Source organism: Glycine soja, chromosome 11 (assembly GCF_004193775.1).
Source record: "Glycine soja cultivar W05 chromosome 11, ASM419377v2, whole genome shotgun sequence".
Taxonomy (NCBI): domain Eukaryota; kingdom Viridiplantae; phylum Streptophyta; class Magnoliopsida; order Fabales; family Fabaceae; genus Glycine; species Glycine soja.
Window position 1 is genome coordinate 44,618,478 of NC_041012.1, and position 18,580 is coordinate 44,637,057.

General features: G+C 30.1%; 3 protein-coding genes across 5 annotated transcripts; 1 reads left to right on the plus strand and 2 right to left on the minus strand.

Moving 5' to 3' along the window:
- Positions 1-431: 431 nt before the first annotated feature.
- On the minus strand, positions 432-2,401 carry LOC114375585 (WRKY DNA-binding transcription factor 70-like). Of its 3 annotated transcripts, none has more exons than XM_028333412.1 (3): positions 1,996-2,401; positions 1,235-1,339; positions 432-1,121 (listed from the first exon to the last, which is right to left on the minus strand). In XM_028333412.1, exons 1-3 carry the CDS (start codon positions 2,346-2,348, stop codon positions 707-709), a joined length of 873 nt encoding a protein of 290 aa, XP_028189213.1. In that variant the 5' UTR covers positions 2,349-2,401; the 3' UTR covers positions 432-706. The 3 variants fall into 3 exon arrangements, with proteins under 3 accessions (XP_028189213.1, XP_028189212.1, XP_028189211.1); XM_028333411.1 differs by having other exon boundaries at positions 432-1,133; positions 1,235-1,333; positions 1,996-2,400; XM_028333410.1 differs by having other exon boundaries at positions 432-1,133; positions 1,996-2,398.
- Positions 2,402-7,864: 5,463 nt separating this feature from the next.
- Positions 7,865-11,246, minus strand: LOC114375389 (WRKY DNA-binding transcription factor 70-like). Its single transcript, XM_028333163.1, has 3 exons — positions 10,851-11,246; positions 9,489-9,593; positions 7,865-8,514 (listed from the first exon to the last, which is right to left on the minus strand). The coding sequence occupies exons 1-3, from the start codon at positions 11,204-11,206 to the stop codon at positions 8,085-8,087; spliced, it is 891 nt and encodes a 296-aa protein (XP_028188964.1). The 5' UTR covers positions 11,207-11,246; the 3' UTR covers positions 7,865-8,084.
- Positions 11,247-13,495: 2,249 nt separating this feature from the next.
- LOC114375811 (WRKY DNA-binding transcription factor 70-like) lies at positions 13,496-15,872 on the plus strand. Its single transcript, XM_028333675.1, has 3 exons — positions 13,496-13,910; positions 14,475-14,576; positions 15,267-15,872. The coding sequence occupies exons 1-3, from the start codon at positions 13,543-13,545 to the stop codon at positions 15,694-15,696; spliced, it is 900 nt and encodes a 299-aa protein (XP_028189476.1). The 5' UTR covers positions 13,496-13,542; the 3' UTR covers positions 15,697-15,872.
- The last annotated feature ends 2,708 nt before the right edge of the window (positions 15,873-18,580 follow it).

Sequence of the window (18,580 nt, forward strand, 5' to 3'; positions counted from 1 at the left end):
ACATCACGTTTTAATCTAAAATTTTAAGATTTAAGTTTGAATTTTATTCTCACTTATGATGTTCAATTTCACTTTTACTCAATGTAAGAATTTGCCTCATACTTATATTCTAACAAGAATCAAATTTTGAGTGCTGTCAATCCTCCAATTATATGTAGAACTCGGTTTGTTGACCTAACAGAATAATTGCCTGAGAATTCAGCCAAACCCCGAGATCAGGGCTCCCAAAGTGTAGTTTTGCTGAGTTTAACAAAGTCTCCAGCTATTGAAGTTCCCAATAAAACCAACTCCGGTGCCATTTTAGGTCACACATCCCCCTCCCACATACCCACCTCCCCAACAAAGTTATCGTTTTGCAATGAATTTGCAAACAATCTAGGGGGAATAGATAAATCAATGAATTTGCAAATTCAATGTGTCACCGAACAAGATAGAAAAAGGTGATGAATATATCTTTCTCGGAAGAAATTAAAAGCAAAATACACATTTAAATTCAGGAACCAAACTGTGAGCAGGGACGTATAATATTAGAGAATGAGTTTCCTACCTAGCTACTAATATAGGTCCCTCAATCACTGTAAACTGTAAAGGCTTTCTTAATTAACTATAAAGCATACAAGTAATTAAGCTCTGTTCGAAGATGAACTTACCAATGCATTCCCCTTACAAATTTAAATAAATTATATATGTAGAATCCGAAACATGCCTAGCCATCAAATTCCTGATCACTCCGACAAACTTCATCAAATTGTACAGATTCAGTGGAGGATAGCATAGTACCATACCTCGAATAATTAAAATCAAGATCATAGTCACATAACATGTGGTAATCTGATGAGGGTAATTGGTTGTGAACAATATGGTCTTCATGAATCACTTCCATAGGCTCCTGTTTCATGGATGAATAAAGTGATGATGAAAATGGGTATTCTGCTTTGCTTGGGAAGGTGTTACTGAAACTAAGAAACATAGAAGAGTCAGAAGAAGAAGCTGGTTCCAACATTAAAGAGCTTTTGCAATTGTGATGGCCATAATAAGTTGTATGGTACAACGGAGGATCTTCTTGAATTCTTTGGACCTGTTTGGTTGCTAGACAACCCTGATCATACTTGTGAGTGCATCTGTAGTAGTTCCTACATGCATTCGTTATTTGAATCATACTGGATAAGAAAGAGTCCTATAGAGAGAAAAAGGATTTTTGGTTGGTTACAATTTGAAATTGAAGAATATATACCTGAGGTATTTTGCATTCATTGTCATTTTTTGTCCATACTTTCTCCATGCATAGCCATCTTCCATCAGAATTGAACTGTTCTTCTCCCATGTTGGTGCACTTGATCTCATAAAGAGAAAAAATAATAAAATTTTAAACGATCTTATTTAACTATATGCTCAATTAATCCTGCAATCTACTACATAACTACAAATATTTATGCAAACAACTGCAATGTATAACAATTAATCAATTGATTGTACTATCCTAATCATTCAATCCCTTAAAACTGCAACCAAACTAAGGGTATTTGTCTAGGTTAATTATTTGGGGCAAAATATCATATTTGCACTACTAAGGGTCAATGAGATATTTTCAACACACGATATATATACTATTAATATTTACAAATTAAAGTGTTTGAAAGCAAATTAAAAGCTTTGGAATTTAATTTTCTCTTTGAAAGCATTGAGGCAAAAATAATTTTATGAAATTAAAGCGACAAAATTTAATAAAACCTAAAAATTAAATGACTTAAGAAAGACTAGCAAAAAAGATTTATAATTATTGAGACCAGCTGCTAAAGAAAGAAAAACACATTACTTCTGCTCGATTGATGAAAATAATGGTCCCTCTTTGATTAGGAAAATTGCATATCTTTATCAACCGTAACATAAAAGGACAGTGGAATTTTAAAGAAGAAATAAACGATCCAAATAAGAAAATCAACAATAACCATCACACATAATTTTCTAGCAAAGCAGGAGTTATATAATTCTTACTTTCTCTTGTAGCTCCCACTTCGTCTTTTAGCGTTGAAAGACTCATCCTTATACTCAGGCTTTTGGCATTTCACGGACGAAGAGACACCTTTGATAGTGACAGGCAAAACAACCTCATCGGAGACATGATCACTATGAGTGTTCAATAGCAAAAGGGTATTTGTGAGTGATCTGAGAACCTTGCGAACAAGATCTTCAGCAAATGGTAACACTAACGCTTCCACTTCTACACCCTTATGTTGAGTAGTATTGGATTTAGGAGCAAGTATTTCAAGTAACTGGTTTGCTATGTCACGCCCTTTGATTAGTTCTTCTTCTATTGCCTTTCTTCCATTTGATGGCTGATTTTCCATTGCTTATTTGAAATGGGGAACAGATTGGAGACTCACACACTGTCGTCTTTTACTCAAAATAGAAATAGCAATGCCCCCAACTAGCAATTTTAAAATTCGTTGTCTTCAGGGTTGAGACAAAAACATCCCTGGCAGATAAGATTAATTTACGAGCCTAAGGATGAGCTATTAGGGCTTATTTGTCAAGCTGTAACCTCTGATGACATTGCAAAGGACACACTTGTCCTTTTGGTTTTGTGCATTGTGGTACTGTGGGAGGCAATCATGCTCAGTCAAACAGAAGTGAGGGTACATAGGATTCTATCCAGAAGTATTAGGTTGGACAATTTTACTTACGATAATGAAACTGATTGGTACTTGCTGGTAGGAAGGTACAGAATATAATTTATAATTGCTCCGGTGTTTATATTCATTTTTTTAATGGATTAAAAGGAGTTTAATCCTGATCGTGGTTATAAGCTTAATTATATAGGTATAAAGTCCCTTTTCATTAATTTTTAAAATAGTGCTCTAATCCGATGACTTGAATCACTATAGGTTCTTTTGTTTAAGGGTAAATTATTAGATTATTCATTATTGAGGTAATGGAGAGAGTAAAATCTCTGAGAAAAAGTATTCTTATTAAAGAACAAAAATCCCTTAACATCTGCACCAAAAATAAAATAAAAAAATGCCTCCCTTCCTCTTATATTTCTATTCAGCTTTAAGGTTGGTGACAATTAAAGTCAAGAATAATGGAATGTGTAGTGACTGGCCTACATCGCATTTAAGTTGAGTCTGGGCTTACTTCCCCATTTTTCTTAATTCCGTTCATCTTTTTGCAAACGGCGTTAGTAAAAACTTGGCCCTGAGATTAAAAGAGTATAAAAATTACAACTATAAAGACTAAAAGAAAATGCTTTAAACTATAAAAGATTAAAAGAAAAAATTGTTACAAAGACAAAAAGAGTACTTAAACCTTATTCTTTTTAGAAAAAGAACTCACCAATCCATGAAAAATACTATTGCTATGTTAATATGTGAAGTGTATTTAATTAAAAAAATTTCAAATCATGAATTACTTCCATGTCTTGAATTTTGGAGCATTAATTAGCAATGTCGTTCCAAATTTTTAGTCTGTCCATCATCAATAGGGGTGGGAATAGGTCAGGTCGGCCTACAGGGGCCTACGACCTAACCTACATAAAGTTGGACATGAACTGACCTATTTAATTAAAATGTTAGGTTCAGGCTTTTTTAAAAGCCTAATAAATTAAATAGACCAGACTTAAGCTTATTAAAAAGCCTTATAAACCTGATATATAGGTCGACCTATATATATATATGTATACTTATATTATTTTTTGGATACCAATATATAATATTATTTTTTGGATACAATTAATTTTTTTTTTGAAACTATCAGACTTTAATTAAACATTACTGATTCATAACTTCTATTCGTATAATCAAGTAAGATTTTAATTACAATTTAAGTGTGAGTCATGTGCCTTTTTATATTCCTCATTATTTTTATTGACTTTCCTTTTCCTTTCACTTTCTTATTACCTTCCTATTCCATAAAATATTAAATATTTATTGGAAAGAAAACTTTTAAAAAGACTATCAAGTCAGGCTAGGCTTTTAAAAAAGTGAAGCTGAGGCAAAATAAAAGTCTTTGATAGGTTATAAATCAAACTCAGACCTTAAAAATTCATCGTATGCTAGGCTCATATCTCGAAGGAGAAAAAACTATTAAAAGCCAAAGGGTATTTGTGAAGGATCGATATATCTCTCTGAGTATTCATATCCATTTGTTTAGCTAACAAGTTGAAGAAGTTGTTTCGGAAACTCGCCTCCTCTGATAATTAAGCCTTTCTGCGATCCAAAGCTTTATTAATACATCACAACATATATAGCCGATCACCTGGAATATAGTTTTTCTTTTCTATTTTTTATTTTTATCTATTTATTTATTTTCCTTTTTGGGTGTGAAAAAACGATGTGCAACCCACAGTCTGCAATTAACGATAATAGCAATTTAAGTACAGAAGTTCAACTTTTAGTTTGGAATATCGAGGCATGTTCTTGGGCAAATGCAAGTGCTAAAACCAACTTTTCCACCATCCAAGGCGGTGTGTGCACAATGTTAGAAACACAACCTATGAAGGTCTACAACATATAGGCAGTGTGACGTCACAAGGATTGCGTAAGTATATATCCAGCTGTGCCCGTCCCAAAATTAATTATTATTAATTATTCAATAAAACACTATATTTTTGTAGACTCAATTGCTAGGGCTAACTAGGATTGTAATTATGGGGCTTTTCTTGTTATTTGTAGTTTGAGTTTATGGAATATGGTTATAGACTATAGAGGTTTCAGAACAAATACAAGTTTAAATGAAATAAGCTAGGATTGTAGTGCTAGAAGGAGATACAGGTTTTGACTTGTGCTCAACTTAACATTTATTAATGAATCTTTTGCTTATTAAAAAAAAAGAGAAGAAAATATCATTTTTTTCTTTTCAATTAAAAAAGCATGTAGAAATAAGTAAATTCTTTGGAATCGGAAGTAAATAATGGACAATAGAATACTATATCATATATAATAGAAGATTGAAAGATTAATTAGTGAAATCAAAGAGGGAATTAATGAACTCATCCTACATGTAGTGAGGAAAGTTTCTAAAAATATTCTAAAGTTGGGAATTTATTTCAATAAGAATTGCTTCATGATTTACTGGAGGCAGTGGGTACGGTCAAGCAGCTATGCAGATTAATGTTCGTGATAATGGGTATGATTGTATGAAAAGTGTATAAATTGGAGGGCCGAGCCCAGCTGAAATTAAAAGAATGAGGTGATGGGAAGGTTGATCTTATTATAGAATATTGAATATCAAAATCAGATGATAAACGTGGTTACAAAAGTTGGCAGAGATACTTTTATGGATTGAGTATGTTATTCATTTATGAATAACTTTCAATTTTTTTTTTCAAGTTCCTAAAAGAATTATTAATTTTACTTCTAATGATGTGATTTATATCTTTGATTAATAACTAAAACATGTGTAATGAAGGACTAAGAAGACATTATTTTATTACATATAGGGATTAAAAATATTAAAAAATAATTCTTGAAGCATAAATTTGTAACATTTTTAAGGACTGGAACATATTTAACCTTTTTTTTTTGCACGGTCTTCTTGACTTTTTCAATGTATTAAACTAGCTTATAGTTCCCTAAGAATATTCCTTGTATTTTCTTAATATTAATATTGTTTGATAAAATGTAACTAAAATTGGTAAGCACTTCGTTTGGCTAGTATATATCGAATATAGCATAAATGGAATATACTAATTGTGTGCTGCGTTGGGTATGTATAGTCATTATGCACTTGAAAAAGACAAAGATATACAACAGGCATCCATAAATTCTTTGAACCTGAAGGAATATTAGAGATAACATTTTATATTAGCAAAACTGATCATTTGCAGAAAAATCATTTAATTTTGTAAAAGATATTACCTATTATATAAGGAAACTAATATTACAAACTCTGTATGTTCCAAGAAGATGAAGACAACAATGCTGGATAAGAAAAAGTTAAACAATTGCAAATTAACTAATTAAATTTTTAACAACTTGGTCATCTATATTTTGGAAGCTGGTACAGCTAGCAATGTAAACAGTTCATGGAGTGGCTACTCTAATACATGTATGCCATATCCCGTGAACCTGAAGTATATAGGAATAAAAAAATAACAGGTTTGTTAAGTACATATTGAATCCATCTGACTACTCTAATATCATGTTGTAAAAGAAGTAAAGAACACATGCAAAGGCTTGCTTCTCATATGCTGAACTTATCCATAGTTTTTTAATAAGTCCTATTGATGAGTATACTATAACTATATTAATAAAGTAATATTTACTATATATATATATATATATATATATATATATATATATATATATTAAATAATTATAATTATTTTAATAAATACCGTAAGTATTAAAAAAGTTTGTATCCGCAAAACCAGAGTCATAATTCAGTAGGCTTGCACCCAGTGTATTATTGGAATTGTATCCGCACGATTTTCGCAAAGGACGTCGACTGTTCATATTTCTTTATGCACCGTGCAAGACCTACAAGGCTTACATGGTAACCTCCATCGCACTATAGATGAAAAACTAAGAATAAAGACTCATCCTACTTTACTTTCACACAATTACTATTGATACTTGATGATGGATAACATTCTTTCTTGGTTAACCAGTCGCTAGTCTATGCAGCAAGTTAAGGCAAAAGATAGACAAGAAATTGTAATGGTTCATGAAGTACTAAAGACCTAACCCAATAAATGACTTCATTCACAAACAATATTAGAATTAAGCCAAACTTCCCTTGACGTCCCCTAGCAAAATGAAAACAAAGTTTTCCCTTGACCATTATCGTTAAGTTCAATTTCCACAAGGTATATATAATAAATGTGGCTGTAATTATACATATACCCATATAATAAGATTTAGTAATACAAAATATTTTTGAAAAAAGATATCTAAGCATGTACATTTCAGAACTATAGCTCTACTTCTTATTGCATCAAATAATATGTCAGTATGTACTAAGTATAAAATAAGTGGGTTAAAAGCAGGTTATTGATAGTTGATAGTTTTAGAGAATTGTTTTAAAAAGAAGACTATGTCATTGATTTCTTGGATTATCAATTACAACATATCAATTGTCTATTTATAGACTCAAGTCACCAGTCTCTCAATGGTAGTGAATGTTTCGACATTATTTTAAGTTTTTCTAGAATTTTCATGATAGATTAGTATCATGATAGTTCTAAATTCTACTATCTTATACATACATTTATAGTTCTAGATTGTTCTATCATATTCATACACATTATAGTTTTAAATTGTTTTACCATATTCATATACATTATAATTCTAAGATATTTTATCATTTTCATACATATTATATTTAAAAATATTCTAAAAATTTGTAATAATTTTAACACAGATATATATACTACACAAACACATACATAATAGTATGTAAATTAAACTTTCGAAAACACTACACCATTTGTTTTCAGCCTACACCATTTGTTTTCTGCAACTATTAATATGTCGTTTAATCCTTCACCAATTCTTTTACTAGTGATTAGTGCGTGTTTGTTCTTCTGACGATTTTACTGTAACACGAAATACGAGATAAATAACTTCATCGTAGAAGTATAGATGAGCTTGCTTCTAGATTCTCCGTTTCGGATTACTGCACCGACAATCCAAACATGTTATTAGTTAATGGCCAATGTATTCCTGGATCAGTGGTAGTATTACCGGTAACATCAAGTGATGATAAAGATCCGTTAAAATAGATGAAAAAACTAAAACTGACAATTTTAATTAGTGACTATTTTAATGGGTACAAAAGCTAATTTTCCAATTACCCCTTTCGCATCAATTTGCTTACTTTTATGTATTATTGATAACAGCTTAAAACAATATTCACCCTTATCACAAAAAGCAACACTATTCTTTTATATATATAAATAGGCAAACAAATTGTTTTGATACTAAAAGCTTTGCTGCTATTTTGACAAGATTTAAGGTAAAAAGATTCTACCTATCAAATAGCCAATACAATAGATTTCAGGTGTTTTCAATTGGCAAGATGAAGTATACTCTCTAATGCCTTGCCCAGGAAAGAATTTGAGGACCGAAACAAATATCAATTAGCCATCAAAATCCAAACTGCTCATAAACATTCTCAAATTCAACGGTTTCAGTGGATGATAGCGAGGCCACACGCTTCGAATAGTCAAAAAAAAAATCATAATCGTATAATAGGAGATCTTCAGGTGAGGACAACTGATTTTGAGCACTATGATAATCTTGAATCACTTCCACGGGCTCTTGTTTGGTTGATGCAAGTAGTGATGAGGGAAACGGGCTTTCTTGTTGTCTTTGAAAACTATTATTAAAGCTAAGTAAGGTGGAAGAAGCAGAGGGAGAAATAGGTTCCAAAATAATCTCGGGATTCAAAGGGCTTCTACAAGTATGATGGCCATAATAGGTTGTTCGGTACAATGGAGGGTTATCTTGAATTCTTTGCACCTGTTTCATTGCTTGGCATCCCTGATCATTCTTGTGAGAGCACCTGTAGTAGCTCCTGTAACACATTTCAAACATTTTCGATATTAATTCACTGCTTAGCTTAGAAAACAAAATAGAGAGGCTTAGACACATATATAAGAAAGACTTAATTACTATTTTAATCTTCAATCGTTTTTTTTCAGATGTATTGATATTCTCTTTTTTTTTCATTCTAATTATTGACATGGAAAGGGGTGAAGAAGATTATAGATCCAATTAAGTATTAAATATATGTAATTAATCTCCTCTTCTTTTTTTTATAATTGGCCTCATTGAAATTCGGAGTGGATTATGTTTTCTAAGCTCTTGAAAATCATTTTTTTTAATCCTTGAATTTTGATAACTTATTTTTTTAGTCATTAACATAATAAATTAATATTTTATGACAATTTCTAACACTGACAATTTTTTAGCATTATGATAATTTTAAAATTCAAATTCAAGTAATTAAAAAGTAAAAATTAATTTATGAAAACTAAAAAGTGTCAGAAAGTATCTATTTATTATACTAGAGATTTATTATACTAGAGATTAAAAAGAGTTATTTATCAAAATTTAAGAATAAAAAATAATTTTAAATTTTAGGAACTAAAAAAACATACATCCCAAATTTAGAGATTAAAATAAAGCATTGTTTAAAACTAGTTTTTGATGTCAAAAATCAATTTTATACTTATTTTAAAATTTGTTGAAACTAATTTAACAAGAAAATAGATTAATTTTACAAATTAAGTCATAATGCTAATTTATTTTAAATTTATTTTTAAAATTATCATAAAATGTTAAAAAATCATCGTAAAATATTAAAAATTGACATAAAATGTTAATTTATTATATCAAGAAGAAAAAAAAATAATTTATCAAAATTTTAAAGATTAAAAAAATATTTTTAAATGTCAACAACTAAAAAAAAACATTTAAATTTAGTAACTGAAACAATAATCAAACTTATACTTATAAGAAAAAGGGTGATTTGAAAAGGAGCATTACCTAAGGTATTTGGCGTTCAATGTCATTTTTTGTCCATACTTTCTCCATACATAACCATCTTCAATCAGTATTGAGCTGTCCTTCTCCCAAGCTGGCGCAATTGATCTTATATATATATAAAGACCAAAATATCAATTTTAGAATTCTTATATATAAGTTTTTTCACAACTAATCCCAATTATCTATTGAATTGAATATTTATTAAATCATTGTATTAATCCTAATAATTGTGTAATAATGGTTGTTATAATTTCCGGAGGCTTTATTCTAGATGCAATTGACGACCAGCAATTATTTAATTTGTAATTCAAGCATTCTAAATCTGTTTCTACAAGTATTTTGTATTGAAATTACATATATGAACCACAAAGTTACTTCTCTAAATATTTAACGCAACATATATAAAAAGACTTAAAATTAAAATTACTAATTAAATTAATTAGAACAATCTCACACTGATTATCTATGCACTACATTGTTCTTATTTATTAAAAACATAAAATGTTAAAAATTTAATTATGAGGTCCTTTGTATTTATTAAATACATAAGACATCAAGAAAATTAATTAAAAGGTATTATAAAAAAGGTCATAATTTGTTTATTACTCGGGTTTAACTCTCCACTTCAAAAAAAAAAAAAACATAATTGATATAATGACGAGTTTTGCTTTGACCGTTGAGCGTCTACAACAATACTCCTTAACCAGGGTTTGGAACCCACTATGAAAAAACATAGGCGGAGTTCACTTCAACAAATAAATAAAGAAGTTTAAAAGTGTATAGGATCCTATAACAACACTTTTCTTAACATTAAATTCAGTTTAATTAGAATAGTGAATCGTTTAAAAAAACAAAATAGAAGAATAAGAAAAATTATACATGATGATGGAGATTATTTTTTTTAAAGGCAAAGTTTATATTATTTTGTAAGAGTATAAGGGATACTCACCAAAAAACAGCTAGCCTTACAGAACAATTAAAGAAACTAGCAGACACACCATTTGAAATACACAGTGCTGTAGAATAAGAATATAGAGAAAAACTAGCATGGCGATGGAGAATTAATAAGACAAATTATTTTTTGCATGATCGACAGAAACAAATAGATCTTTTATTTTTTTTTCTGGATTTGCAAATGTTCCTCAATTTTATTTGAAGAATTTAATTTATGATAAAAAAAAATATTAATTTTGTGGACGAATGGTTGATCCCTTTAATTACAATAGTACTGTACTGATTGATCTAGCTTCATATCCTATATCATATTCTTAAACAAAATGATCAGATCCAAATCACATAACAATTATATCAGACATATATAATTTTCAAGCTAGGAAAAGATGAATTATATATAATTCTTACTTTCGCTTGTAGCCTCTTCTTCTAGTTTTAGTGTTCATGAGACTCTTGCAGGTTTCATCCGAAGACTCCAGCTTTGGGGAACTCGTGGACGAAGAGACATGTTTGGGAGCAATAGATGCCACCACCTCATAGGAGACATCGTTATTGGAGTTCAAAAGCAAAAGGGTATTTGTGAATGAACACAAGACCTTGCGCACAAGATCTTCAACAAATGGTAACACTGACTTTGAGTTTGTTGACCCTTCATCCTTATCATGAGCAAGTACTTCAAGAATCTGATTTGCCATGTCACGCCCTCTAATTAGTTCTTCTTCCATTGCATTTTTGCCATTTGGAAGCTGATTCTGATTCTCCATTATCCTTTTCGGTATAACACCTTACCTATTATGGCAGCGAAGCAGAGAGACACTACCTTTTTATTTAACGAGGCACTCCCCCACTTGCATATTTAAAAAATGTTGCACAGGGAGTATATAGATTAAAATTCCTGAGCACAAATTGACTGGTTTAGTTCACGTGCCAAGGTTTTAGGTGAAGAACACGCACCGGTGAAAATTTGCAACGTAAGCAACAGGGTTGTCTCTTATAGGAAGGGTTTATAGCGTGGGAAGAGAAGTAGTGGGTTTCTTCCCATGGACATGCAGGATGAGCTCACTATGCTAACTTCATGCTGAGAACATAACCATCTGTTTGACAATAACACCCTTGGGCATTGCACGTTGTGACAGTGTGAGAGGAATCCATGTTTTGGTCATAATTACTGATTTTTTTTTCACTTGTAGATATCAAAAAAATTATATCAATTCACACATTTTTAAAATCAACAGACTCTCTTAGTGATTATAAGTTACTGGATAACTAGATATATATTATTATAAAAAAATTAAATGAAATTCATGATGGCTGATATGGTGTTTAATATACGATACCTAACATTAAGGAGAAAATTGCGCAAATATAGTTTAATAACACAAAGTGGGGTGGGGTAATTACGTTCAGAGTGGCACATGGGGTATTTGATTCTTTTTCTACATTACCATTTGACTGCTCCATTATGATCAGATCACTATAATTGTTGCTAGTTGGTACGTTTTAAATGTGACTAATGGTGTAATTTTTATAATTATTAATTAATGCAGTTATATTTGAATAGTCACTTTATCAATCCATTAATACTTTGACTGCGAAAGCACGGGTTAGTTTCCTTGTAAGTGGATTACGTAGGGAGATTAGTCATAGACACTAATATAAAATAAATATAACAAAAGTTGATCCAATATATTGCTAATGTATTGATTAGGATTTGATTTTGAACTATATGTTTCAGGGGGGGACTTAATTAGAAGAAACAAAATATATTTTGAGTTATATCACTTAATATAACAAAATCTGGTTTACTTCACATCCAATTTGAGAAGGACAATATTCTATCATAAAGTCCCTCGCTAATATTTCATTTTTCTTTTGTGAAGGATTCTGTGATGAATGCATGGTTTTGAGAGGGACAAACTTGGGTCACAGAATTCCTCTCAAATAAAATCTTATTTAATTAGCAAAAGATTTTGTGACGGAAGGTTTAGAGAGCAAAATGTTTCTTCACTAATTCCGTCACAGTTATTTTTCGTAGTGAATGGTTGTTCACTCTAAAAAAAAAAACAATAAAGATTCCATGCTTCATGCTTCCTCTGAAGCAAAAACAAAAAATTAAAGCAGAAGAAGAGACAATAAAAAAGGAAGGTAAGATAATGGAGAAAGAAAGAAAAAAGTTAGAGAGATATAGACAGAGTGAATGAAGAGGGGATCCAAGTCCCTTGAAAATAGACACTCCTAGGAATAATGTGTTGAAAGAGACCTCCCAGTTTTCGTGGTCATCAGATGTGTAGCTATTGTTTCAACTAAGGTTGGAGCCTCGAACCATCACCAACCAAGTACCAACGCATATCTATGTAGATCTTATTTTTCAACATTTTTTATTAATCTCACTATATATACATTACACAAACATAGAAACTAACCCATTCTTTCTTCTCAGCTAGCCATATATAGATTAAGCACGTGTCGATGAAATAATCAAACTGATGACCATTCAAACTTCAAAAGATAACAGCGTCAGTAAATTTAATATCAATCTTACTTACCAGTAACAAGAAACATATCAACCAACACGACAAAGATAGTGATAATAATAGAATTCCTAATATAATCTAGAATTTCAAATGGTGACTAGAAAAAGAATCAATCCCCCTACCTGGTTCTTGTCTGCATATGCATCATATATCCCAAATTACCCTCAGCTTTGTACAAATAAACTAACATGCATGCAAATTAAAACCGAAGGATATTATTGTCTAATAGATGGCTGTGTTCTCAGCATGAAGTTAGCATTCTGAGCTCACCATGCATTCCCTTGCAAAAACACACACTGCTTCTCTTCCCACGCCTTGGACTCTTCCAATACGAGAAAACCCTCTTGCTTACGTTGCACAATTTCACTAGTGCGTGTTGTTCACGTGAAACACTAGCTCGTGAACCAAACCTGTCAATTTGTGCTATGGAATTTTTGTCAACACTCTCTGATGCAACAATTTTTAAATTTGCGAGTGGAGGAACTGCTACGTTTAATAAAAGGCAGTGTCTCTTGTGCTAGCAGCCACAATATAGTGTTATCTTAACCATTCCAAAAAAGACAATAATGGAGAACCAGCTTCCAAATGGCAAAAAGGCATTGGAAGAAGAGTTAATCAGAGGGCATGGCATGGCAAATCAGTTACTTGAAGTACTTGTTCAGGATAAATTGAACACTCACCTTGAAGAGGAGGGTAGCTCAAAGTCAGTGTTACCATTTGTTGAAGATCTTGTTCGCAAAGTGTTGTGTTCATTCACAAATACCCTTTTGATTTTGAACTCCAATAATGATGTTTCCAATGAGGTCGCAGCGTCTATCACTCTCAGAGATGTCTCTTCGTCCATTAATTGCCCAAAGCTGCAGTCGGTGGATGAAACTTGCAAGAGTCCCAATATTCTCAACCCTAAAAGTGGAAGCGGGTGCTACAAAAGAAAGTAAGAATTTTAATTCATATCCTTCCTAGCAAGAAAACTTTACTAAAGGATAACCGCCAAGAAACTACAACATATTTTTTAATATACCCTTTATATTATGTTTTTTTTTTATTAAAATCTGTTTAAAATTATAAGTAAAACTCGTTAAAAAAATTGATCAACCCACCAAATTGTTATTTTTAATAAATTTTATCGTTTAATATGATATTCAAAAAAATGTGTTAACTAATATGTTGTTAATATTTCTCTGAATTACAAATAACATGATTAGTAAGAAAATTTTAATATTTTTTTAGTACGATAAAAAAAGATTGATAGTATAAAAAGTACTATATGATGAGAAGATTAAGAATTATTTAATAAGGAAAGAATTTGTGCTGTTGATTGCATCTTGGCCAAATGCCCCAGACGTAAATAACCATGATCATGTATACAATTTTTAGGATTAATTATTTTTCCTGCAATATTTCATAAATATTCAAGTAAATTATGACAACTGGATTCGTTGTGAAAATACTTGCATATAATTCTTAAATTGATAATTTTGACTCCATATATAATAAGATCAATTGCGCCAACTTGGAAAAAGGACAGCTCAATACTGATTGAAGATGGCTATACATGGAGAAAGTACGGACAAAAAATGACGCAGTCCAAATACCTCAGGTATTCTTCCCTTTCAAATTACCCTTTTTTTAATTTATGAAATTGATGTAAAATATTCACTGATTTTATTGATGAATGACTAATTTTTATCATAAAATTCATTTAATCACACGTAGTGGGATTTTATTTTCCAATCACAAGATTCAAACTCAAAATTTAAAAAAATCGAGTTTAATATTACTTGAATCAATAATTTGTTGGTTTAATTTTTTTTTATCTTGAAAGTATAAATATATTAAGTTACACGAGAAGTGCTTAACAAAATTACATCTCAAGAGTTCTCAGAGCATTCTGACAATACTAAACCAGTCAAACAATAAAAATAAATACATAAAAGAGGAGCTGAATCTTAATATATACTCACTAAAGGCTACATAAAGAAAGATACAACACCTTAACTCTAAAATCAAACCAGAATTTGTACTCACTCACCTTACAAACTTAAAATTTGCTAGAGAAGCACTTTGATTAATTTGCCAAAGTTGATAGGTGACAGAAAAATCTTGTTTAAAAGCCTTCATGTGTATCTAATATGATCTATTACTGACTGAGACCAAATTATCCTTGTCTTTTTATTTTATAGGGAAAATAGTGTATTATTATAGACTCATTTTTTCTACATGTGTATCTAAGCCCCTCTCTTTCGATTTTTCAGCACTGAATTCAATATGGTTGAAATATGTGTTGCAGGAGCTACTATAGGTGCACTCACAAAAATGATCAGGGATGCCAAGCAATCAAACAAGTACAGAGAATTCAAGATAACCCTCCATTGTACCGAACAACCTATTATAGCCACCACACTTGTAAAAGCCCTATGAATCCCGAGATCATTGTGGAACCTTTTTCTCCCTCTGCCTCTTCCATATTACTTAGCTTCGATAACAACCTTCAGAGCAAACAAGAAAACCCGTTTTCCTCATCAATACTTGCATCAACCAAACATGAGCCCCAGGAAGTGATTCACAATGAACATAGTGCTCAAAATAAATTGTCTACATTTGAAAACCTCCTATTTTACGATTATGACATTCCTTTTGATTATTCGAGGAATGCCACTTTGCTATCATCGACTGAAGCCGTTCAATTTGAGAATGTTTATGAGCAGTATGGATTTTGATGGCTAGGTATTTGTTTCGGAGGGTAACTTCATCATGTTAGAATTGCGCAGAGCTTAGATCTGTATGTTGTATTAGCTAGTAGTTCTTCAATAAAACTTTGTTGTCTTAAATGTTGTCAAAACAATACACACGTACACATGTGATAATAACCAATTTTATAATGAGAAATGATAGCTATAAAATATGCTACGAATTAAATTTGATTGATTTTATAGAAAAAAACCAATTAATCTAATTATTTAGTTTTCTTAATTTATCATCCATTTAATGTTGTTTAAAAATAAAATTCAATCCAGTCTAATCCAACATAAAGCATTTTACATTGAATCGATAGTTGATTTTAAACTATCTTTTACAGTATTTTCTTTGTAAAAGTATATATTAAATAATTAGTAAGATATATAATAAATATTTATAATATCAAATATCTCATTTATACATCAATAAATATAAGTAAATAATAGTATAAATCTTTAAATATAATATATACCATAGTTTTAAAAATCAATCTGGTGACCAACATTATCAAGGCATTGAGTTAATGATCGAATGAGTGAGTCATTAATTAATTTGTATGATCCAATTTATATTAAAAAAATATAAAAGCTTTATATTTATCTTTAAAAAGGTCCCAAAATCATTACTCATAATCACTACTTGTAAACAAACGTATCTAAAATAAACACTCCATAATTAAAAAGCAAGTTGAATAAGTAATATAAAAAAAACAAATCAAAAATCAAATTACAACAATAAAACAACGTCATTTTGAGTAATTTGAAAGAAAAAAAATGATGACCCAATTTGAATTAATGGGTTAATTATTGGTTCAACCACAAATTCAATCAAATTATACTGGATCATACCAAATTGGCTGCATGATCAATTTAATAACAAATCCAACCAGGTCAAACCATCGATTCGCAATCAAATTAGTCAAGTTGGTCTGATTTTTAAAAACGATAATATTATAGTTTTAATATAGACTATTAATAAAATTACACAATTTGATAATCACATTTATATAATTTTATAGAAACAATTTCTAAAATATTACTATCTTTAATCAAATATGTTTTTCATAAATAAGTATAAGTTTATTATTTGATAACTTTAAACACATATATATTATGAATAGTATAAACAGGATTGGTATAATAAAAATATAAATATTTGTGTGCCCGTGTGCGACTGTGTAACTTCGATTTGAATCAGATTGATTATGAAAGTCATATGTTTATATTCTACGTTGATATGTCAAAATAAGCTAAAAATTCTTTAACAAAAATTTGTTCATGTAATACATAAGGGGAAAAAAAGTAAAAACTAACAATAAAAACAGTAATGTTTTATTATCATATGTCAATTTTTATTTAGGTATATAAAAGGAAATGCAATAGGAGATATTGATTTCAATTTATTTATAAAAAATATAAAAAATTTTGCCTCACAATTATATAACTTCTTTTTAAAAAAAATTGAGTTCATCCTAATTATGGATCTTGGGTCGTTGCACCTGTAGAGTAGACTCTACTCAAGGCCAACCCTATTTGGAGATGAATGTTTTATCCCTTATATTATAATAATCATGTATATTTGATTTATCATGATTGTCTTGTAAAAAAATATCCAAAAATTTGTTATGCAAAAAACATATAATTAAGGTAAATATTTATTATAATTAAGGTAAATATTTATTTTGGTTCTTGAAAGTATAATTTATTATCACTTAACTTCCTCAAAGTATTAAAATTTCAAAAAAGGCTCATGAAAGTGCAATGTGCTTGTAAGTTTAGTTTTGTCAGTAAAAGATACTTCGCATGTTATTTGCCTATGTTGCCGTTGATAATAAATACATGGATGATATATAACAATCTTATGTATACATTACAGCTAATGGTACAATCATATTATTTTGGTTCTTGACTGAATTGTTAATGTTATCAGTTATCACTATGTGCAAAATTATCACATATAATTTATGTGCATTATCAATTGTTTAGGACAAACATGATACCACTTTGGAACATTGGCTTTTACAAAAAGTCTTTTAAGCACAAGATTAAAGTGATAAGCAAATTAAACTTTCAATAATTATTTTGAAAATTTAATAATTTAAAAAGCTACGTGAAAATAAATTATAACTTTATTGATTAAAGTGACTATTTAAAATAGAGATTGATGCATAAAAAATATTATAAAAAAAATCATAAAAAGTATAATTTTATGTCTCTCAATAAAAAAATTATTCTTAATTTCTTAATTGGTATTCTTAAAATATTTGTTAATATTTATCTTAAAAAACATAATTTCAGAAAAGGATGGTAATTAATATATTTAATTGAGTAATTAATTCATCTTGGAGGTGGCTAACGTCACAGCTGGAGGCCCTTACGCAATATTAGTGACGTCAGTCTGCACCTTCATTGTAGACCTCCGTTGGTTGTCTCACACCTGGCGTTGGAGAGCGGAAAAGTTGGCACTTGCACTTGTCGACCTTTCTCCTTGCCTCCACATTCCTAATCAACAGTCGAGCTTTCTATATTAATACTTAATTATAAACATTAAATTATTGATTTTGTAATTATTTCAAAGTTATATATATAATTTAATTATTTGTTTGATTAAAAATGGTTGTCCTAATTTTCAATGGCTAAGTTTACAGCTTGAAGTAAACCCTAGCAAACACTCAGGACCCATTCCTATAAAAATAAAAACCTTCTCCCTAACGCGTGGCAAGTTAATATTCGTTGGTAGTAATTTAACTCTTTGGCTAGTGAGCCAAGCCTTTCTAATAAGGAATTTTTGGTCCCGACTCTGAAGAACAACCATTTTAAAATTGCTAGTTGAAGATATCTAATTTGAATATAAAAGGCACTAGCT